Genomic DNA, 24,790 nt, shown 5'->3' with positions numbered 1-24,790 from the left:
AATTAATTCTGTATCCTGAATTCTGTCGGTCTTGGTCTATCTGTCTGCAAGCAGCCTATCTTGTTGACGTCCCCCGGTTTCCGGGATGGCACTCTCCTCGGGTAAGCACTCTTGAATTCCGTTCCTGCTAAAATTTCCGTAATGTTACGATTTGCTTTTCATACAGGAGTCTGCCCTATCCTCGCCTAGATTCACCAGATTAGTTACTTATGACGTCTTAGTTTTTCAGCTGAACTTACCTGTTCGTTTCCGAGGCATTACCACTTCTTGTTTCACTAAAATATGTAGATTGTAGTTTAACATTTTTTCCCTTAGGGTTTGCCTCTGGTAGTTCTATATCACTTGAGGTACCCTAGATTTTGGATAATCCGTTCCACATCACTGTAAATTGCATTGTACTACTGCATTGTTAACTAGATGTATAGTTGATTTAAAATTTGAATTTACACTGCTACGAAATAAGCTACGTATATCACTGAATTTATAGCTCGTAACTTGAAATTGTATTTTGAATGTATTTGTAAAATTATTTTGTAAATAATATTTTTTTCAAATCTAAGGATCACGGCGATTTATTTCGTAATCCGCTATCTAAGCCATGTCCATGCCTTTGGTAGGTTCCCAGCCCTTTTCATCTTCCCGGTTTGTTGTTCACTAGTTGGCCCTACTGATATTTACGTACATGTTTTGTTGGAGATCCGCGTAATGGCAGCTACTGTTTCTCCGAGTGTGTAGTGATTTCTTACATTGTGTAGTTTACTCTTACCTTATCCTTTTAAATGTGTTTGTGCCTTGTTATGGTGTTACCACTGTAGGAGATAGGCCTAGGGATACTTAGTTCACTACAGATCAGATAGTGGTCTGTATCATCACAAAATCCCCGGAAAACTCGTACATTCGTAATAGATTTCCTGAATTCGAGCCGGTAAAGATATTGTCTATTATGGATTTGGTACTCCTAGCCTCCCATGTGTAGCGGTGAATAGCTGTATGCTTGAAGAATGTATTCATAACTGCTAAACCCATACTAGGACAGAAGTCCAGCAAACGCTTTCCATTCCCATTAGCTTCCATATCATGCCCAAATTTGCCAATTACCCTTTCGTATCCTTCAGTTTTCTTTTCAACTGTCGCATTTAAATCCCAAATTACCACTATTCTGTCCTTGCTGTTGACCCTGACCACGATATCATCCAATGCTTCATAAAACATTTCAACTTCGTCCTCATCTGCACCCTCACATGGTGAATACATTGACACAATTCTCGTCGTAATTCCTCCAACTGCAAAATCTACTCACACCATTCGCTCATTTACATGCCTAACAGAAACTATATTGCGTGCAATGGTATTCCTGATGAACAGCCCTACCCCAAACTCTGCCCTTCCCTTTCTAACTCCCGTCAAGTACACTTTATAATCTCCTATCTCTTCCTAATTATCTCCCCTTACCCGTATATCACTTACTCCTAGCACATCCAGATGCATCCTCTTTGTTGACTCCGTCAGTTCTACTTTCTTTCTTCCATAAGCCTTATTAATATTGATAGCTCCCCATCGAATTCCATTTCGTTCGCCAATCTGTTTCCAAGGAGTCCGTCGCCTGACAAATGGGAGTGGGATTCCGTTACTCCCATAGGTACGGGGCCTGCTTAAAGTGTTCTGAGCTCGGTAAATTTATGAACAGGATGCTACCCTACTTACACATAGTCCAAGTGAGGATCTCTCCTCTAACTGGTTATAGCCCACCGGTGGATTGTATAGTCCTAGCCGCCTGAGCACCAGGAGGGCCATGACTCAGAATATGTCCGAGATGCCCACTCCCATTCCATAGCAACTGGAATCCCGACACTCAGGACCACTTACTAGGCCACTCAGCCGTTGCCCATGGTTCACGAACTAGGACGTGACTACAGTAACCCACACCATGAACCATCAATAACATGATACGCTTTGCAATTTGGTTTTGAGATGTAATTGCGTGCCCCATACTGGGCACCCCATTGATTAATTAAATAAATGTCGCGATGTTTTCATATGTTTTCAATGCACTTACCGTAGATCGAGTCATTCAACAGTTTGAAAAACGTACTCTCAAGAGTTATTGTAGCACGTTGACGACGTTCAGTATTTAAATCCATGTACTGTTCTAGCCATGTTTCCGGCTTAAACGCAACGATACGATGAATACACTCCAATTGTAAGCGGTATTCGAGACATTGAACAAGACATTGTATGTGGATAACATATCGCTTTTTTGGAAAAAGTGTAGCTAGCAGCTTACTCTGTTTTGATGTATCATTAAGTGGAATCCTTTTTTTCAGTAAAAAAACGAAGGTCGGAAAGTGAATCGTGCAGATGAGAAGGGTATGCAAGATAAGTTTCTAGCACGTAGCCGCGATGAGGAACTTTAGCAGCCTCATAAACATCAAAATGTTGAATGTTAGTTTCTGTTAGCCTCACAAAATCTTTACATGGTAATGGCTGTGACATGGCCCACCCATACGGATTATTGACATCTAAATACACAGATAATAATCTTCTTTCTCTGAATTATAGTTTTCGATGTAGGGATTATTCGAGATCGAGTGCCTGTTGACAAGCGAAACTAGTCCGCCGCGAATGCCGCGTTCAAAAATTACAAGCATGTCAACATCCGTTAGAAGATCAAGTTGAACACTGGTACACTTGAGCATCGCATCCCATGACAGACCAGGTGTTGTGTAGTAATAGCAAGGGTCTAATCCGTAAAGAGTTAAGCACATTTTACGAAACTTCTCAAACAAATCACAGAGTAAAAGTGTATTTACCTTCAAATACAAGCCTGCGTATTCACTAAGATCTGTAGCTGAAACGTCGACCACACCTGGCAGGCATGCAAATAGTCTTTATCAGAAATAGATACCGTATGCTTATCGTATGACGATGAGCTGAGTGACGGTGTGCTACATTCACTTAACACACTTGTAAATGCAGACTGAAGAGGTAATTTTGTTTCTTCTAATATTTGAAAGCTCTGAATGTAGTCATGGGGCAGAATACCTTTCCTTATACAAAGTTTGAATTGCTCAAAATCTGGAAAATACTTTCGAATGCATTTCAAGTCGTCGCTTGAAAGCCCATTGACAACTGCAGGATAACTGAATGAAATAAAGCGTTCATCACAGTGACCTGTGTACAATTTAACTGTGCAAATTCACGAACGATGAAGTGCTTGTCGTAGCCTGACAAGTTATGGAAAAAGCATGGAATAAATGTTCGTACACGACATGAAAGATTGCAGGTCCGCGATATTTCCCGGTAATGTGACAGTGATCTCTAACCATAATCGGTGGGAAAATAATAGGCTGTTTACAGATGTGACATTCATCAGTTTCATCATGCAAACTAATTTCATCTAATGTCATTTGCGTGGGCACTGGTTGCGAAATAAGCGTATAAACGCGTTGTGCTAACTGTTCTTCTTTTTTTAACAGCCATGCCGTACAGTTTTCTCCGCGATACATCCTTCAGAAAGATAGAGGTGTATCGTAGGATCAAACGACTTTGTAAGCTACTGAAAACGGAGTGTGCTTTTGCACGTAATCCGTGTAGGGTTCGCTCAAGTCTGGTTGGCAACGATGAACATGTACCGTAAAACATTCAAAATCTGCATAAACAGTGATGGGAACAGGTTCCTGACGATAAAAATTTACAAACTTCATTTCTGCATTTTCCGTGGCTGGCAGAACAAGTTTTACGGCTGGATGTGTTGCACAATCAACTAAGTGTGTAGCAAACAAGATTTCTGTAGTAAGGTATTGCATACACACCTCGCATATAAACTTATTTCCTCCGTGGAATGAAAGTTGAGAGTTTAACAAACGCGAAAGATTGTTTATAAGGCAATAGTGGCTTGTGTTTTCATTGCAAATATATAAAAGATGAATATGGTGTTGTTTCGGAGAAGAAGCGGTGTAAAGTGGTCCTTAAATACGGTCTCCGTCGACACCGTACACTATACAGAAAAGGAAAATTAGGTTTTTTTTTTTCAAACGTAGAAATGTTTGCTAAATCCAAAATATAATGACTGTTGCAACTGAATAAACATATCCTTATACTGAAACGTTTTTCAATGATTACGTGTTGCTGGTTTAACGCCATTGCAATACACCATAAAAAGCAATAGTCATCGTTATTCTGAATATTGACTACTGCTATCTTATTTACAATCGCTGGAGAAAATTGAATGTGCCGCCTAGCTGAATTCAAGGGGTCAAATTTACACAAAATACAATATACGAAATACTTTCAAGTGCCTTATTACTCCCTCTTTCTTCAATCTTATGAAATTTAGCCAACAATGTGTCAACGATGTGTTTGCGAAACCATTCCGAAATATCGTCTGAACGTAAGAGTTTCGTCATTTTAGAAGAAATGTAAAATGTTTCATGAATTTCCTGATTATCTTGAAAAGAATGAAGGAACACGCAAGACTAGCGTTTAGTTTAAGCGCCGTATGCATTGACAGCAAGGAAGTGACTTTTTCTTCGAAAACATTATAGCAAGAGAGTAAAAAAGAATTTGGATCTAACACATTTGATTAATTTCGTATAATACCGCTTAGAATACGCGATGAAAAACATGTATGTATAGTTTCCCAATTTGTTGACATACTTACGCATCAGCAAGACTAATGGCACAAGATTTGTTCTCTAGTCCACGGTATATTATACAAATATATCGCTGATTTAGTTGTTCTGTTTCTAAATCAGTTAGCACACTAAATCTATTAGGTAAAAATACTTGTAATTCCTCACAAACGCACACAATTCTGTCACCAAATTTGTTTTTAGTTTTGCAAGCGAAATCACTTAAAATCGCTCTTATAGCGGAAGATTCGTCAGCGGCCTGGTACTATTAGCGGAAACATGACGTAGCTGGTTAATCTTCATTTTTCTACAAAAAAGCGAAATACTATTTATTAGATTGTTTTAATAAATTTAAACATATGAGATAGTTAAAAAGATTGAACCATGAGCACGTTCAATGTAGATGAAGACAGCAATTTGCGACTTGAGTAATGAAAGCAGTAAATATAAATGACTGCGAGGATAATTCTTGATGTACCCAGAAAACAAAACAAAAAAATAATGTATGTCCGTAGCTTGAAGGATAGCCTAGGCGTACAATGTAAGGTAGTTATCCTCATCAAGCTAAAATACATGCAACCCTATAAGCAATAGTTTAGCTTGAAGGTTAGTCGGATCCTCAACAGCTAGCCTAGGCATTACTAAAGAAGCGTAATGAATCAGGTACAAAGATAGAAGTTTGTACCTGCATGCATTACACAAAACACTCATCTCGACGGTTAATCGGAGCCTAGGCGTCACTAAAGAAGCGTACTGAGCTAGAAGTGTGTACCCGTATGCATTACACTCAGCTTGAAAGTCGGATCCTCAACCGTACAAAGTAATGTGGTTCGTGTTGCTTTCCTCACCGAGCGAAAATGCAAGTTAAATCCACAACAGACAGCCTAGACATTACTAAAGAGACGTATTGAACTTACCTTTCTCTTTGGCAGATCTCACTAGAATAATGTAGACGGCAGACGATGTTGATAATTTTCTAAAAACAAAGAAAAAGAAATCGTAAATATGCAAAAAATTAATAATAATAATAATAATAATAATAATAATAATAATAATAACAACAACAATAATAATAATAATAATAATAATAATAATAATAATAATAATAATAATAATAATAATAATAATAATAATAATAATTGTACCGGGCGGTACACCTCCACGCCGCTAATTTAAAATTTGAGCCTGTTGAAACTCATCTGCTGGAGGAAGTCTGAACTTTATATACGCTATTAATTCGCTACCTTCTCAAAAGATGTCACCACGTGGAAAATTTTGAGTTTTTGAACTGTGTCATTTTTGATGTGTTTTTGTTTTGCTTGAAGTAAGAAGTGTGAACTTTATCTTCTAGAGGACACTACCGAAGATCAACAATAGTGCAACCTAGTGCGAAGTCAAAGAACTATTTTGTTGGAGAAATTTTTATTTCAAATGTTTGTTCTTTGCTAAATTTCTTTCTGTTATTGTTTAAGTTGGCTGTATACCCCTCTTTTTCCCCTTGTTTTAGATTTATCCAATCCCGAATTTCTTTGAGATTTTTCTCGACCAATCCGATGTATCTTCCCCCTACTTGGATATGTTTCTGTACCCTAGCCAATAAAGAATGTGCGGGAGGGTGTTTTCATTCCCCTAACGCCTAGAAACTTCTGCGAGAGGATATAAACTGCTGATTTTAGGGTCTCCGGGCTACTTCTGTTCCATCTTTCAGTGTATTAAGTACATAGCAGGAGGCGGGAAGCGCCTCTTTCCTCGGCAGCGGTCAACATCAAGGTAATGGCCGATTAATAACTTCTTTCTTTGCTAGCTCAGCAGTTTAACTCTCGGGGCGGGTTCTAAGCTTTCCACCATGTAACCGTTTCCTAAATGTAACTACTCTTTTCATTTATTCTCTTTTAAAGCTACATACTGGGATAGAGAGTGCTAACCCTCTCGAGCTCCCACTCATATTGTTTTGAGGTGAACTTATTTTTCTCAACCTATTCTTCGATAACGTAAAACAAATTGTTCTCTTCTTAAGTCACCTCTTTAGTATGGGATTAGCCCTTGTATTAACGGCCTAGTGCCAAGTAGGTCTTAATCAAAGTGTATTAGGGGTGCAAGTTCGCCTCCTCTCAAATTGCTATTTTAGAGGTCATTTAATTAACCTGCTTTTCATTTAATAGACCTCAGTAGATTGGGTATTTTACCCCTGTGTTTATGTCCGTTGAGGACAACTTGAAGGTGGAGTTTGGTGTGGCCTGGGAGAGGCTTAAATTTGAGAGCGAGTGGCTCTTTTGAAAATTGAGTGTTGTACGCCTCGTGGAGGCTTTTCAGTGTAATTTGGAGCAAGGGCTCCTAGGCATGAATGGGGTTTTCTGCCCCTCTGTTGAAACTTGTGTTTGGGGTAAAACTGAGCTGATTGCCCAAGCAGTGTAAAGTCAGGGCGCGAAGCCCAAATTCTGTAAATATTGCAACTACCCTTTTGATTTGCTACTTTGTACCTGCCATGCTTGTTATTTCCTTGTTTTTGAAAAGAAAATATAACCTTGTTAAATTTTACATTAACTTTGATTCCGTAGTTTGAGACCCGTTCACGCCCGCACCTTCTTTCACGCATAACTACCACGGATCAAAGATTAAGCTTACTTTTTTAGCAGATAGCAGATATCAATCACGATGGACAGCTTCATTTAAAGTAACAGAATACAGTAAATTGCCTATTCGTTTATATACACATACAATCATATATGATCAGCACTTAACCCACACGAACACTGCGACAGCCGTGGGCTTGTTGCCAGCGACAGAGCAGAAAAGTGAGTAGGTCAGCTAGCACGTACAGTCGTAACAAAATTTAATCAAACACTGCTAAAAAAAAAGAAGCGGTCAATACTATGCCTTGTCAAGAAAGTACTTCTACGATTGATCCCCTGTAGGAAAGGGAGGTAGAACAACATCTACACTACCCCTACCTGCTGTAAGAGAGCATCCAGGGGCTCATAACAACACCTATGGTATCCTCTGCCTGCTGTAAGAGGGAGCCCCAGGACTCTTCTGAACTCGAGAGTGTGAGTTGGCGAATACGAAGCAGTAGAATAAAACAGACAGTGTCCGCTGCCTCGAGTTCCGAGGGTTCCGAACTTGAGAGTGTAAGTTAGCGACTACGGGACACTTAGCTGAGTCCTAGCATTGCTTTAAAAATGCGTCGAAACAAACATGCTATTTCTGAACTCGAGAGTGTAAGTTGGCGACTACGAAGCCTTTAGAATAACACTGACAGTATCCCCTGCCTAGAGTTCCCAGGGCTCTGAACTCAAGAGTGTAAGTTAGCAACTACAAGATTCTTAGCTGAGTCCTAGCATTGCATTAAAATGTGTCAAAACGTGCTGCCAGTACAATAACACGTGTGATGTCCACTGCGTGACGTAAAAGGGCTATTGAAGACGTTCTGAACTCGAGAGTGTGAGTTGGCAACGACGAGGTTGAACTTGTAACTCATTGAGCTATTGTCGAAATACAACATGTGTATTTTCTTATGGTACAGTTGCAATGTACATTGTCCTCTACCGGGTGAAAGGTGCTGGTTGCGACATACCAGAGATAAGCGGATGTGGTCCCGCCAGAGCACACAAGTCCAAGAGCTTGTCTTCGCTCAAAGCTCTGTTAAAAAAAACTATTCACAAACTCCGTCTCCCAGCGAATAGCCCTAATACAATACATCGAACTCTAAAAATAAAATAACGTTTTTGTAGTTGTACTAGAACTAGGTAAGAGATCACACCCTGCCTGCTGTAAGGGAGAGCACCCAAGCGACCCCAGAGCTCTGAGCTGGGTCCTGCTATTGCTTCTAACCTATCCAAACTCCCCTTAGTCGCATGCCGGAGGTCGCAGTTTGATTCTTAGCATTGCATCTTAGGAGATTAGGCTGGTTCGAGATCGACTTAGAAATCGTGCCTAAGCAACTGCTAATATTCGCGATTTACCAAGCAAGAGACATTCCAAGTTTTATTTCCCAGCGAAGTTATTTTTTGCTAGCCGCTGCCTCTTAGCTAGAGGTCTGCGAGTTCGATTCCCAGCTAGGTCAGTACTACCAGAATATGCAGTAGTAATTTAATCTTAAAGCCTCGACGACGTGTTCCTGCCTTGCTGTGTGTGTGTGTGTGTGTGTGTCGCAGACCGGAAATGAGTTCTTACAGATCAAATGTTTTAGTCGCACAAGGAGCAAGGAATATTTCAAGTTGAAGCATGTCTACTTGTTGTTTGCTTCTCGCATAGACACCTCGAGTTCAAAGTCAAGGATACAACTAACCTAGAATAAGAGTCGTGCTGAGCAGGAGCCACTTAGTAGACCAAGGCTGTAGAGGTTTAGCTTTTTGCTTGCCTCCCCCGTCATGTAGCGTTTGTACTTTGACTCCCTGAACGATTCCTCGCCCAGTCAGAGATATAAATTTTCCTTCGACCTAAGAGCAGAATTTAAAATTGCCTGCTACCGATTGCAGGCATAATGTTTTAGCCCCGTCAGCTCAGACGTTAGCCATGTTTAAAAGATGACAGCTGTTAGAAGAAAAGCACGTTGAATTGTCCTGCAGCTATAAAGTTTCAGACCCGTCAAGATGCCAGCACATGCCTAAGGTAGCGGTCATAAAGATTTAGCCCGGTCAAGACTCTCTCTTGTATAAAGATAGTCGCTGACAGCTGTCAAAAAGCACGTATATTTTTTTAAATTACCCACTACCACGTGCCATCTTGTACAGTACCCCCCTCCACCAGCTTTCTCCATATGAGCAGCCGCCATCATGCGCAAGCGCCCATAAGCCGTCTCATAAGAGCCCATGTATAGCCGCCATCTTGCGCAATCGCCTATAGCCGTCATATTTCTCCATAAGAAGCCGTATATAACCGCCAACTTGCGCAAGTGCCCCTAAGCCGCCTCATAAGAGCAGCCTCCATCTTGTGCAATAAGCGTCGGGAAGGGCATCTTGCCGTAAAACTAAGGATAGCGCCCTTCAAGGTGGCGGATGTGAAGTTAGGCTCGTTTCCTTAGGCGTCGGGAATGCAATGAAGTTTGCGATTGTCTGTTGTTTAAAGGTGGCCGCTGACAGCTGGCAAAAATGCACCTGGCTTGTCAAAAAAGCACATGGAATTTTTCAAATAGCCCACCACCACGTGCCTAAGGTGGCAGCAATGAGAATCTTGCCCCGTCAATATGCCAGCACTGAAGTTTGCGAACGTCTCTTGTTTAAGGATGGCCACTGACAGCTGTCAAGAAAGCAAGTGGCTTTGTTTACAAACAAAAGCACGTGGAATTTCAAAATGCCCACTGCTACGTGCCTAAGGTGATAGCTATGAGATTTAGTGCCGTAAAGATGGCAGCACTGAACTTAGAGATGCTCTCTTGTTTAAATATGGCCGCTGACAGCTGTCAAAAGGAGGACGTGGAATCTCATATTACCCGCCACCATGTGCCTAAGGTGGCAACCATGAGGCTTAGTGCCGTAAAAATAGCAGCACTGAGGTTTGCAATGCGATCTTGTTTAAAGAAGGCCGCTGTCAGCTGTCAAAATAGCACGTGGCTGTCAGCTTCACAGCTGTCAAAAAAGCTCGTGGCTTTGTTTACAAACAAGAGCACGGGGACATGACGTCACGGGGTCAGTGACTTCTGGCCGGGGTCAATGACCTGGGGTGCTGACGCACCAGAACAAGTGCTCACTCAGCGAATTTAGAATCACAACAGCTCCACTTCTGTCCCGAGTTGGATTCCCTGCAGGGACGGGAAATTCAACCACCATTGGTTAATTTTGCTGACACGGGGGCTGGGTGCATGTGTTGTTTTCATCATCATTTCATCCTCATCATGATGCGCAGGTCGCCTACCGACGTCAAATCAAAAGACCTGCACCTGGCGAGCCGAACATGTCGTCGATCACTCCGGCACTGAAAGCCATACGCCATTTCATTTTTAATGAAGATAAAAGGACAGATCCCGTATTGCCAAGTTACGGTACCGAGTTCAGTAGCACAGTAATTTGCCTTCGGTTCCCAACACAATGATTTCGATTCCTGCCAAAGATGGTAGTATTTCAAGGTGGCTATGTACGACAAATCTCTGTTGTTGGCCCCCTGCAGCTTATAGGAATCTAGGGCAACTGAGAAGACGTTAAAACAAATATTATTATTATTATTATTATTATTATTATTATTATTATTATTATTATTATTATTATTATTATTATTATTATTATTATTATTATTAGAGGAGAGATCCTCACTTGGACTATGTGAAAGTAGGGCAGCAACCTGCTTCATGAATTTACCGAGCTCAGAACATTTTAAGCACGCCTCGGACCTATGGGAGTAATGGAGTCCTACTCCCATTTGACAGGCGAGGGACTCCTTGGAAACAACTTGGCGAACGAAATGGAATTCGATGGGGAGCTATCAATTTTAATGGGGCTTATGGAAGAAAGAAGGTAGAACTGGCTGAGTCAGCAAAGAGGATGCATCTGGATGTGCTAGGAGTGAGTGATATTCGGGTAAGGGGAGATAAGGAGGAAGAGATAGGAGATTATAAAGTGTACTTGACGGGTGTTAGAAAGGGAAGGGCAGAGTCTGGGGTAGGGCTGTTTATCAGGAATACCATTGCACGCAACATAGTTTCTGTAAGGCACGAAAATGAACGAATGATGTGGGTAGATTTGTCAGTGGGAGGAATTAGGACAAGAATTGTGTCCGTGTATTCACCATGTGAGGGTGCAGACGAGGATGAAGTTGACAAGTTTTATGAAGCATTGAGTGACATCGTGGTCAGGGTCAACAGCAAGGATAGAATAGTGCTAATGGGCGAATTCAATGCGAGAGTGTGGAATAGAACTGAAGGATACGAAAGGGTGATTGGTAAATGTGGGGAAGATATGGAAGCTAATGGGAATGGGAAGCGTTTGCTGGACTTCTATGCTAGTATGGGTTTAGCTGTTACGAATACATTCAAGCATAAGGCTATTCACCGCTACACATGGGAGGCTAGGGGTACCAGATCCATAATAGACTATATCTTAACAGACTTTGAATTCAGGAAATCTGTTAGGAATGTACGAATTTTTCGCGGATTTTTCGATGATACAGACCACTATCTGATCTGTAGTGAACTAAGTATCTCTAGGCCTAGGGTAGAGAAAGTGAAATCTGTCTGCAAACGAATAAGGGTAGAAAGTCTCCAGGACGAGGAAATTAGACAGAAGTACATGGATATAATTAGTGAGAAGTTTCGAATAGTAGACAGTAAGCAGGTTCAGGATATAGAAAGTGAATGGATGGCATACAGGGATGCTGTAGTAGAAACAGCAAGGGAATGCCTAGGAACAACTGTGTGTAAAGATGGAAAAAGGCGAACATCTTGGTGGAATGATGAAGTGAGAGCAGCCTGTAAACGTAAAAAGAAGGCTTATCAGAAATGGCTCCAAACAAGGGCCAAGGCAGACAGGGATTGGTACGTAGGTGAAAGAAACAGAGCGGAACAAATAGTTGTTTAATCCAAAAAGAAATCATGGGAAGATTTTGGTAATAACCTGGAAAGGCTAGGTCAAGCAGCAGGGAAACCTTTCTGGACAGTAATAAAGAATCTTAGGAAGGGACGGAAAAAGGAAATGAACAGTGTTTTGAGTAATTCAGGTGAACTCATAATAGATCCCAGGGAATCACTGGAGAGGTGGAGGGAATATTTTGAACATATTCTCAATGTAAAAGGAAATCATCATGGTGGTGTTGCAAACAGCCAAGCTCATGGGGAGGAGGAAAATGATGCTGGTGAAATTTTGCTTGAGGAAGTGGAAAGGATAGTAAATAAACTCCATTGTCATAAGGCAGCAGGAATAGATGACATTAGACCTGAAATGGTGAAGTACAGTGGGAAGGCAGGGATGAAATGGCTTCATAGAGTAGTAAAATTAGCGTTGAGTGTTGGTAAAGTACCTTCAGATTGGACAAAAGCAGTAATTGCACCTATCTATAAGCAAGGGAACGGGAAGGATTGCAACAACTATCGAGGTATCTCATTGATTAGTATACCAGGCAAAGTATTCACTGGCATCCTGGAAGGGAGGGTGCGAACAGTAGTTGAGACGAAGTTGAATGAAAGGCAGTGTGGTAGTAGACCACAGAGGGGCTGTCAGGATCAGACATTCAGTATGCGCCAGGTAATTGAAAAATGCTACGAGGGGAATAGGCAGTTGTGTTTATGTTTCGTAGATCTAGAGAAATCATATGATAGGGTACCGAGGGAAATTATTTTCTTCATATTCTGGGACTATGGAATTAAAGGTAGATTATTAAAATCAATCCAAGGCATTTATGTTGATAATCAGGCTTCAGTGAGAATTGATGGTGGAATGAGTTCTTGGTTCAGTGTTCTTACAGGGGTTAGACAAGGCTGTAATCTTTCACCTTTGCTGTTCGTGGTTTACATGGATCATCTTCTGAAAGCTATAAAATGGCAGGGAGGCATTCAGTTAGGTGTAAATGTAGTATGTAGTCTGGCATATTCTGAAGACTTGGTCTTAATAGCAGATTGTGGCGAAAGCCTGCAGTCTAATATCTTGGAACTTGAAAATAGGTGCAATGAGTATGGTATGAAAATCAGGCTTTCGGGGACCAAACTGATGTCTGTAGGTAAGAAATTCAACAGAATTGAATGTCATATCGGTGATACAAAACTAGAACAGGTCGATTGTTACAAGTATTTAGGTTGTGTGTTCTCCCCGGATGGTAATGTAGTAAGTGAGATTGAAACATGGTGTAGTAAAGCTAATGCAGTGAGCTCGCAGTTGCGATCAACAGTATTTAGTAAGAAAGAAGTCAGCTACCAGACGAAACTATCTTTACATTTTTCTATTTGCAGACCAACTTTGCTTTACGGGAGCGAAAGCTGGGTGGACTCAGGATATCTTATTCATAAGTTAGAAGTAACAGACATGAAAGTAGCGAGAATGATTGCTGGTACAAACAGGTGGGAACAATGGCAGGAGGGTACTCGGAATGAAGAGATGAATGCTAAGTTAAGAATGAACTCGATGGATGAAGCTGTACGCAAAAACCAGCTTCGGTGGTGGGGTCATATGAGGCGAATGGAGGAGGATAGGTTACCCAGGAGAATAATGGACTCTGTTATGGAGGGTAAGAGAACTAGAATGAGACCAAGACGACGATGGTTAGACTCAGTTTCCAATGATTTAAAGATAAGAGGTATATAACTAAATGAAGCCACAGCACTAGCTGCAAATAGATGTTTGTGGCGACGTTTATTAAATTCACAGAGGCTTGCAGACCGAACGCTGAAGGGCATAACAGTCTATAATGATAATATATGTATGTATGTTATTACTATTATTATTATTATTATTATTATTATTATTATTATTATTATTACGATGTTTTATGGATTTGCAGAGGTGAAAGAAAGTGCTGAGTGGAATAGGTCTCAACTTACGAAATTAAAGTTAATTTAAAACTTTAACCAGGGTTATATTTTCTTTCCAAAATCAACAGATAACAACAACAGAGTAACAGGTACCAAGTAGCAGGAAAATAATTTAAGAAATTACAATAGTTACAAGATTTGGGCTTCGAGCCCCAAGATTAATTTCTGAGTTCTCAGCTCACCACCACAATAGCTAAAGGGCAGAAAACCCCTAAGTACAAGGAGCACTTGCTCCTAATTACAACGTGAAGAGGGAAAGAGCAGACCCGCTCTCAATTTTACAAGCCTATCCAAGTCTACAACAAACTTCATTTCTGTCTGCCCTTAAGGCACATCAAGAAACAGGGGTATTTGATACCCAACCTACAGGGCCTTTACATGAGGAAAATAAAACATCAGGTTAAGTTACTGGTCCATAATACAAAATAGAATGGAGGCGAAGCTTGCACTAATAATACACTGTAACTTCTTGATGATAATAATAAATAAATAAATAAATAAAATCATGAATAAAAATATATATAAATAAAATTACTCAAAACTTAATAAAATTAATAAGCATAATTAACCGAAATGTCCGTAGTATGGGCGCCAGGGTTCACCAGAATGGATCCCTCGAATTTAGATAAGAGCATGATAAACTTTATATCCCAGGGCGTGTACATAATGCTGCGTATTGGTACATCTGCTGCAGGCCTTACCTAACCTCCTGAAAACGACTAATTAGGTAGGAACTGCACCTAGGTTCATCAATAACACTGATTCTAAAATAGCTAACTATATTCTTAACAAATTCCGTGCATGAGCACCTCATCAACATACAACATTATACATATAACACACACATAAAATATTGCTGGAAGACTCCATATTTACAACAACAACAATAATAATGAAAATCGTGGGAAAACGAAAGCGAGAACTAAGCTATCATTTGTAGATGGTCCGATGAACAATGTACATGTATGAAGATAAATAGCCTTCACTGTCTCTTTATTAATTCGACTTACCGATTCTCATAATCGGCAGTTATCACATCACACAGATACTGTACCTTGTACTACTGTGTTCACATATTTCAACACTTGTAAAGATATATACACACGTCTCTCGATCCTCAACATAAATTACGGAAAGTCTGAGATAGCTTTCACCAACATATAATGCTAGGCCGCCACAAGTGCTACAATACTTAATGCGCAAGCACTCCCCACAATCATCCACTTTCCACGAACATAACAAGACTACGCTCCACGAACGTTTGAAGTCCAGTCCATTGCTGCCGTGTCACTCCAGTACCGTGTATCAGCACTACTTCCTTCCCGTACAGTGTGTCAGTTGTCGTTCCTTCATACAGTGTTACTGCTTGTAGTTATCTTCCTTCTCGTTCCTTTACAGTCACCTCTACAATCACCCTTACAATGTTCCATACAATGTCCCTGGTTGCCGCCGTATCATCAACCTTTATAGACATCAACATCCCCCTCCTCTCAGATGATACGTCTGGATTGGTGCTTGCCAGCCAATCATGAGTGAACCTCTTCTTTCTCCCAAGTTATAAACAAACACTCGGGAGTTTTACATGAATCATCAAATTTCCCTGGTAGAACAACAAGCTCATCTCATCAGGCTGGGATATATACATGACTAATGGAATTCCCTGACACAAGTACATCACAACAACACTGGGGTAGCCATATGACTCTTTCAAATTACCAGAGTTATTACAGCAATGTTTTCCCACTCGTGCAAAACAAATTACTCATACCTACATATGTGGATATAAATATAATATAAATGGCAAAGTATACAAATGAAATAATAATAATAATAATAATAATAATAATAATAATAATAATAATAATAATAATAATAGAATACTGACAATAATATCTCTAACTTCTACATATAATTCTGGGGTGTGATATATGTACTATCACAACACTTTTAAAAACCTACTTGGCACTAGGCCGCTTACGCAAGGGCTAATCCCATACTAAGGAGGTGACACGATAAGAAAACTTTATTACATTACGAAGAGAAGAAAAACGGTTATGAAAACGTAGTCACCTCAAAACAATATGAGTGGGAGCTCGAGCGGGTTAGACACTCTCTATCCCAATTTGTAGTTAAAGAGACGGAATTTTTACAAAATGTCTATTACATTTTAAAGATAGGTTACATGAGAAAAGTTTCGAACCTGCCCCGAGGGTTGAACTGCTGAGCTAGCAAGAAATAAAGTTATTAAACGGCCATTACCTTGTGGATGAACCGCTGCCCGAAGAAAGAGGCGCTTCCCGCCCCCTGCTACATAATCACACACTAAGCAAGATGTCGATGAAGTGGCACCGAGACAAGAAAAGCAGCAGTTTAAATTCCCTCGTGGAACATTCAAGACATTTCAAGAATGAGTACCCACACCCCCCTCAACTTTATGGGATAGCTTAAAGCAACATCTCCATATCGGAGAATACATACGTTATTGGTCAAAAATTCATTAGAGAAATTCGGGATTGGCTAAATTCAAAACGAGCGGAAAGAGAAGGGTTATACTGCCAACCCAAAAAATGACTGAAAGAAATTTAACAAGGAACAAAGTTATCAATACCAAATTTCTTCAAAAAAAAAAAAAAACAGTTCCTTCACTTCCCACTAGGGTGCAGAATTATAGTTCTTAAGTAGCGCCATCTAGAAGAGAATGTCCACACTTCTTGCTAAGAGCAAACAAATACAAATCGAAATAGACACAGTTCAGAACACTACAAGATTACCAAATTTACAGTAGTGACATCTTTTAAGAAATAGTAGGATTAGTTCAGTTTTCAAGGTTCCAAACTTCTCATGTAGAGTAGTTTAAATTGGCGCAATATTTGAATGAGCGGCATGGAGGTGTACCGCCCGGTACAATTATTATTATTATTATTATTATTATTATTATTATTATTATTATTATTATTATTATTATTATTATTATTATTATTATTATTATTATTATTATTATTGTTGTACCGGAAGGTGCACCTCAATGCCGTGCATTTAAAACTAGCGCCTTAATGAACTGCCCTATTGGTGAAACATTGGAACTGAAACTACACCTACTTAGAAATTTAATCAGAAGATGTCACCACGAAAATGTCGAGTAATTTTGTTATTGTGCAGTTGCCTACACTGACTGAATTTATCAGTGTTTTGGTTGCCATTCATCAAGAAGTTTGGACATTTTCCCTCAGATGACACTACAAAAGCTATGATCATGCACCCTGGTGTGAAGTGAAAGAACTTTTCATTTAAAAATTTTGAATTCATACGTTTTTCTAATGGATGTTCATTTCTTTTTGGGTTGGCAACATTTTCTTTTCCTTTCCGCCAGTTTTGAATCTGGCCAATCCCCGATTTCTGTAATTAATTTTCTACCAATTACTGGCTTCTTGTTCGATTCTGAAGTGTACCTTTGAATTGGACCAATTAAATGGAGAGGGTGTGCCTGGTTTATTCATGAATGATCTCGAACTTTCCCTGAGGGTTTATAAACTGCGGCTTTTCACGTCTCTTGGCCACTTGATCGCCATCTTATTGAGTGTGTGTGTCAAAGCAGGAGGCGGGCGCCATCTTTCATCGGCCAGCAGTACATGTACAAGGTAATGGCCACATAACATCTTTCTTTCTTTCTTGGTACCTCCGCAGTTTAACCCGAGGGAAAGGTCCGAATCTTTAACTATGTAACCAACTTTTCTAAAATGTAAATCTTCTTTCTGCTAATGTAAACACTTCGTAAACTCTTTAACTGTAAATCGGGGATAGAGACTGAATTACCCTCTCGAGCTCCCCTTCATCTTATTTTGAGGTGACTACGTTTATAACTGTTTTTCATTCTGTAATGTGGTAAATTACTTCCGATACGAGTCACCTCAGTAGTTTGGGAATAGCCCTGTATCACCGGCCTGGTGCCCTTTAGGTTTTTAAGTTTTCACTATCTTGGAGCACTGTACGATTCCGTTCAATTTGTGTTTCGGGCCATCTACTTAACCTGTTCTTTTCCGCAAAGGCCCTGTAGGTTGGGTACTAGATACCCCTGTATAAAATTATTTTCAATTTGTAAGTTGTGCCTTGATGGCCAGTGATAGTAATTTTCTAATATTGCCTTGAATAGGCTAGAAGAAACTGAGAGCCTGTTAGCTCTTTTCAATTTCGTGATTGTAACTAGTGCCTCTGGAAGTCTAGACATTGTATTTTTGGAGTAAGTGCTTCATGAATTAGGGGGATTTCTGTTCTTGAGCAAATTTGTGCTCTTTGTAAATTTGAGCTTTTAGCTCAGGAAATGTAAAGATAGCGGCTTAAAGCCCAAGGAGGTTAATGTTCCGAATCTTGGAATTTTTCCCAATCTTGTTTAATGTTTGCTACTTGTACCCGTAAAAATTGTTGAAATTTTGAGTTTTAAAAATATAAACTTCAGTTTACGCTTTTAATTAATTTTGACATTGTAGTTAGACCCATTCACTCCAGCACCTTCTTTAACCGCTTTCTGCTCCACGGGTAACCCCGTAACAATTATTATTATTATTTTTATTATTATTATTTTATTATTATTATTACTATTATTATTATGATTATTATTATTATACAAATAGGGGAAATATTGCTAAAACTGATTCTAAAGCTCTTACTAAATAAAAGTAAAGCTAATTTTTCTCACCAAAATCGAATCAAGTTATGGTGTGGGTTAATGTAGTCACGTCCTAGTTCGTGAACCATATGCAACGACTGAGTGACCTGGTAAGTGGATCTAAGTGGCGGGATACGAGCTGCTGTAGGATGGGACTGGGTATCTCGGACATGTTTTGAGTCAGGACCCTTCTTGTGCTCAGGAGACTGGAACTATACAATCCACCGCTGGTCCCTAAGCCGTTAGAAGAGAGATCTTCACATGGACTATGTGTAAGTAAAGGTAGAATCCTGCTTCACAGGAGTTTCACCTAGCCTGCTTAGAACATTTAAAGGAAGGCCGGGATCTATGAGAGTAACAGAGTCCCACTACCATTTGACGGGCGAGGGACTCCTTCGAAACAACGAAATGGAATTCTAGTTGGGGCTATGAAAATTAATAGGTTTATGGAAGAAAGAACGTTGAACTGGCTGAGTCAACAAATAGTTCGCATCTGGATGTGCTACGAGTAAATTATATTCGGTAAGGGGAGATAACGAGGAAGTGTAACTGAAGGGTGTTAAAAAGAGGAGAGCAGAGTGTGGGATAGGGTTGTTCGTCAGGAATACAATTGCATGCAACGTAGTTCCTGTTAGGCATGAAAATGAGCGAATGATGTGGGTAGATTTGGCAGTTGGAGGAATTAGGACGAGTACTGTCTCAGTGTATTCACCATGTGAAGGTGCAGATGAGGATGAATTTGACAAGTTCCATGAAGCATTGAGTGACATCGTAGTCGGGGTCAATAGCAAGGATAGGATAGTGATAATGGGCGATTTCAATGCGAGATTTGAAAATGGAACTTAAGGATACGAGAGGGTGATTGGTAAATGTGTGGATTATACGGAAGCTAAAAGGAATGGGAAGCGTTTGCAGGACTTCACTGCTAGTGTGGGTTTATGAGTTAAGAATATATTCTTCAAGCATAAGCCTATGCACCGCTACATATGGGAGGATAGGGACACAGATCCATAATAGTCTATAGCTTAATCGACTTCGAATTCAGAAAAATGTATGGGTTTCCGAGGAATTTTCGATGGTAAAGAGGGCTATCTGACCTGCAGTGAACTAAGTATCTCTATGCCGAGGATAGGAAAAGAGAAATCTGTCAGCAGACGAATAAGTGTAGAAAATCTTCGGGACAATGAAATTAGACTGAAATACGTGATTATAATCAGCTGAACGTTACAAACAATGACATACACTTGAAGCCTAGGAATAACTTTGTTTAATGATGGGAAAAAGTGCACATCGTGAGGTGAGAGCAGCTTGTAAACGTAAAAGAACAGGGAATTGAAGTAGGTGGCGTGACTTTCGTAATAACCTGAAAAGGCAAGGTCAAGCAGCAGGGAAACATTTCTGGACATTAATAAAGGGACGGAAAAAGGAAATGAGTAGTGTTTTGGCGTAAATCAGGTGAACTCATAATAGGTCCCAGGGAGTCACTGCAGGGGTGGGAGGAATATTTTGAAAATCTTCTTAACGCAGAAGCGAATATACCTGGTGACGTCGCGAACAGCCGAGCTCATGGGGAGGTGGTGGAATTACGCTTAAGGAAGTGGAAATGGTGCTAAATAAACTTCATTATCGTAAAGCAGTAGAAACAGATAAAATTGGACCTGAAATGATGAAGTGTATTTGGAAGGCAGAAATAACATTTTTTCATAAACTAATAGGATTAGTATAGAATGTTAGTAAGATACCTTCTGATTGGACAAAAGCAGTATTTGCACCTATTTTTAAACAAGAAAACTGAAGGATTGTAACAACAATTGAGGATCGCATTGATACCAGGCAAGATGTTCACTGTCATTTTGGAAGGGAGGTTCAAAGTAAGTTGGATGAAAACTAGTGTGGTTTCAGACCACAAGTATATGCCATATTATTGACAAATTCTACGAGCGAAATGGACACTTGCGTTTATGTTTCGCAGATCTAGAAAAGGCATATTACAAAGTAACGAGGGAATAGTTGTTCGCCGTACTGGGAGACTATGGGATTTAGTGTAAATTATTTAGATCAATCAAAGGCATTTATGTTGATAGTTGGGCTGGAGTGGGAATTGATGGTAGAATGAGTTATTGGGGTTAGACAAGGCTGTAATCCGTCAGCTTGTTGCTCATAGTTTACATGGATCATCTGTTGGAAGGTATAAAGTAGCGGGGAGGGATTCAGTTGGGTTAAAATGTAGTAAGCAGTCTGGCCTATGCTATGTTAATGGCATAATGTGCCGAAAGCCTACACTGTAGTATCATGGAAACTGAAAATAGGCGAAATGGGTATGGTATGAATATTAGCCTTTCCAAGACTAAATGTATGTGAGTAGGTAAGAAATCCAAGATAATTCAGTATGGGATAAGAATTAGCCTTTCCAAGACTAAACTGATGTGATACAAGTATTTAGGATATGTGTTCTCACAGGATGGTAGTATGTTAAGCGAGATTGAATCAAGGTGCCGTAAAGCTAATGCAATTGGCTCGCAGATGCGATCAACACTATTCAGTAAGAAGGAAGTTAACTCGCGCACGAAACTGTATTTACACTGACTGACAGTAACAATGCAACACCAGGAGGAGTGGTTCGAAAGGGATGAAAGTTGGGGAAAAAACAGAGACGGCACGGATGAATAATTGATGTTTATTTCAAACCGATATGCAGGTTGCACAATGCGCACGGCATCGACTCAGTAGGATGTAGGACCACCGCGAGCGGCGATGCACGCAGAAACACGTCGAGGTACAGAGTCAATAAGAGTGCGGATGGTGTCCTGAGGGATGGTTCTCCATTCTCTGTCAACCATTTGCCACAGTTGGTCGTCCGTACGAGGCTGGGGCAGAGTTTGCAAACGGCGTCCAATGAGATCCCACACGTGTTCGATTGGTGAGAGATCCGGAGAGTACGCTGGCCACGGAAGCATCTGTACACCTCGTAGAGCCTGTTGGGAGATGCCAGCAGTGTGTGGGCGGGCATTATCCTGCTGAAACAGAGCATTGGACAGCCCCTGAAGGTACGGGAGTGCCACCGGCCGCAGCACATGCTGCACGTAGCGGTGGGCATTTAACGTGCCTTGAATACGCACTAGAGGTGACGTGGAATCATACGCAATAGCGCCCCAAACCATGATGCCGCGTTGTCTAGCGGTAGGGCGCTCCACAGTTACTGCCGGATTTGACCTTTCTCCACGCCGACGCCACACTCGTCTGCGGTGACTATCACTGACAGAACAGAAGCGTGACTCATCGGAGAACACGACGTTCCGCCATTCCCTCATCCAAGTCGTTCTAGCTCGGCACCATGCCAGGCGTGCACGTCTATGCTGTGGAGTCAATGGTAGTCTTCTGAGCGGACGCCGGGAGTGCAGGCCTCCTTCAACCAATCGACGGGAAATTGTTCTGGTCGATATTGGAACAGCCAGGGTGTCTTGCACATGCTGAATAATGGCGGTTGACGTGGCGTGCGGGGCTGCCACCGCTTGGCGGCGGATGCGCCGATCCTCGCGTGCTGACGTCACTCGGGCTGCGCCTGGAACCCTCGCACGTGCCACATGTCCCTGCGCCAACCATCTTCGCCACAGGCGCTGCACCATGGACACATCCCTATGGGTATCGGCTGCGATTTGACGAAGCAACCAACCTGCCCTTCTCAGCCCGATCACCATATCCCTCGTAAAGTCGTCTGTCTGCTGGAAATGCCTCCGTTGACGGCGGCCTGGCATTCTTAGCTATACACGTGTCCTGTGGCACACGACAACACGTTCTACAATGACTGTCGGCTGAGAAATCACGGTACGAAGTGGGCCATTCGCCAACGCCGTGTCCCATTTATCGTTCGCTACGTGCGCAGCACAGCGGCGCATTTCACATCACGATCATACCTCAGTGACGTCAGTCTACCCTGCAATTGGCATAAAGTTCTGACCACTCCTTCTTGGTGTTGCATTTGCTCTGTCAGTCAGTGTACATCGTTCTGTTCTCAGAATGAACTCGATCGATAAAGCTGTACGCCTAAACCGGCTTGGGGAGTGGGTGTCATGTGAGTAGAATGGAGGAGGTTAAGTTACCTAGAAGAATAACGGACTCTGCTATGGAGGATAAGAGAAGTAGACGGAGACCAGAAAATGAGATGTATAGAACTATATGAGGCCACTGGACTATTTACAAATAAAGTTTTGTGCCAGCGTTTAGTAAATTCACTGAGACTTTCAGACTGAACGCTGGAAGGCATGACTTCCTGGCCGAGGCGTTAAATCTGGAAGGACGTGGGATTCGGTTCCCCATCAGGTAGTCGTAAAGTTTGAATGTGAGATACACATGGCCGTGGGGTCCACTGAGTACCTGGGAGAAAGGGGGCCATTCTATCACAATTTTTGTCGAATTTACGGATGGTAAAATCCTTTACGTTCCATCTTTCCAAGGGCCCTCAAATTCTGAGTCTTGTATTGTGTGTTTAATATCATTATTTTTTTCCTATTTATCCATTTCAAGGTCTAATTGCAGTACAACAAAGGTTCATATTTAAAAATATCATCATTTGAAATAAATTTTAACATCAATTCACTTCCTATGTTTCAATATTAGATATGCACTGGCCAAGAAATTTGAGATAAAACTGGGTTTCAAATGCAGGTAGTCGTTTTTCAGGCACGTGAACTCAAAACAATGATTGGCCACTTTTGATGTACGGGGTAAAATGCACTCATGTATCAAGGAAGGGCTGGCCCTGCGGTCTAGGTTAGTGAGAGGGGTGGTGGTGATTATTTTTTAAAGAGGAAGTACGACTGTGTAACCATCCTCCAGGTAAGTGAGACCATCTTGAATGGGACGCGCCCTCATATTAGGGACGTTTACCTCGATCTAAGGGCCGGCTCGTGGTCTACTTGGACTGCGTGAGAACTGTTGAGGAAGGTAACTGCTTTGGTCAAGAAAGCCGAGAATAACGGCCGAGAGGGTTCGTTACTCTGACCACGCCTCACCTCATAATCTGCACGCCTTGAGGGTTAGCATCAATAGGCTAAGGTATATGACGACTATAGTGCCGTGGAGGACGGGGGATATCAAGATGGAACGTAGTCAGTCGCGGGAAACTCTGGAATAAAGAGAGGGACATCTGCAAAGATCACCGTCCTTCCTGCATTTCGTGGGATTGTAAACGAGACCGTGGTCGTCGTCATACCGTCCATGAAATGTTCTCCGACTGCAATTTAGACTTAGGAAACTTCAAATTTTCGGCGTGAATTGCTTTCAAAATTATACAGCACTAGAAAATACGCTGTTCAACATTTCATTCAAAAGTCATGAAACGCACTAAACCGCTGTATGATAGGCAATCGTGTCGTACGGAAGCTTATCGCAGAGGCGGCTTTTGCATACCCACTCGGCCAGGTGCAGCTCATGGGCACGTTCTGTGATCAGCTACAATTAGGAAAATTACTCTGTACTAATGTGAACGGAAGCCCAAACAGAGAAGCATCTCCAATTGAGGAGTAAAATACATTGTTTTGAATATTTTATCAAGAAATTACTAGCCCCCGTGGGTCAGGAAGCAGCACTGCTGGCCTCCGTGGTTCAAATCCCGGTCACTCCATGTGAGATTTATACTGGACAAAGCGGAGGCAGAGCAGGTTTCTAACCAGGTACTGCGGTTTTCCCGTCATCTTTCATTCCAGCAACACTCTCCTATATCATTTCATCCGCCAGTCATTAATCATCGCTCCAGAGAAGTGCGACAGGCTTCGGCATCCGGCAAAATTCTTGTCCGCGCCGCTAAATGGGGGTTTCATTCATTTCGATTCCTGAACCGGTTGAAACTGAAAACAGGCTGTGGATTTCCATTTCATCGAGAATTGAAAGTCCAATCTACGAGACTGAAAGCCTACGAGAGACAAGGAGGAGTAAAGTCTGTTCCAAGGAAGAATAGGGAAATAGCAATGAAGAGAGAGACTTGTACTCGGCGTCATGGGGCATGTAACAAGAATCAATGTGGGAGGACTTGAAGTGGTGAGTAAT

The 24,790-nt window shown here is 41.2% G+C and overlaps 1 protein-coding gene across 1 annotated transcript in view; it reads left to right on the top strand.

The window, feature by feature from the left end:
• Window positions 1–24,739: 24,739 nt before the first annotated feature.
• The window catches only part of geko, a 110,844-nt gene continuing 110,793 nt past the window's right edge, over window positions 24,740–24,790 (top strand). Inside the window, exon 1 of the mRNA XM_067139829.2 lies at window positions 24,740–24,781. Within this exon, the coding sequence (XP_066995930.2) occupies window positions 24,740–24,781 (42 nt within the window). The remainder of the gene's footprint in view (window positions 24,782–24,790) is intronic.

The sequence above is a fragment of the Anabrus simplex genome, chromosome 2, assembly GCF_040414725.1.
Source record: "Anabrus simplex isolate iqAnaSimp1 chromosome 2, ASM4041472v1, whole genome shotgun sequence".
Lineage (NCBI taxonomy): Eukaryota > Metazoa > Arthropoda > Insecta > Orthoptera > Tettigoniidae > Anabrus > Anabrus simplex.
Note: the sequence above shows the minus strand (reverse complement) of the source record. Positions and strands in the feature narration are given on the sequence as shown.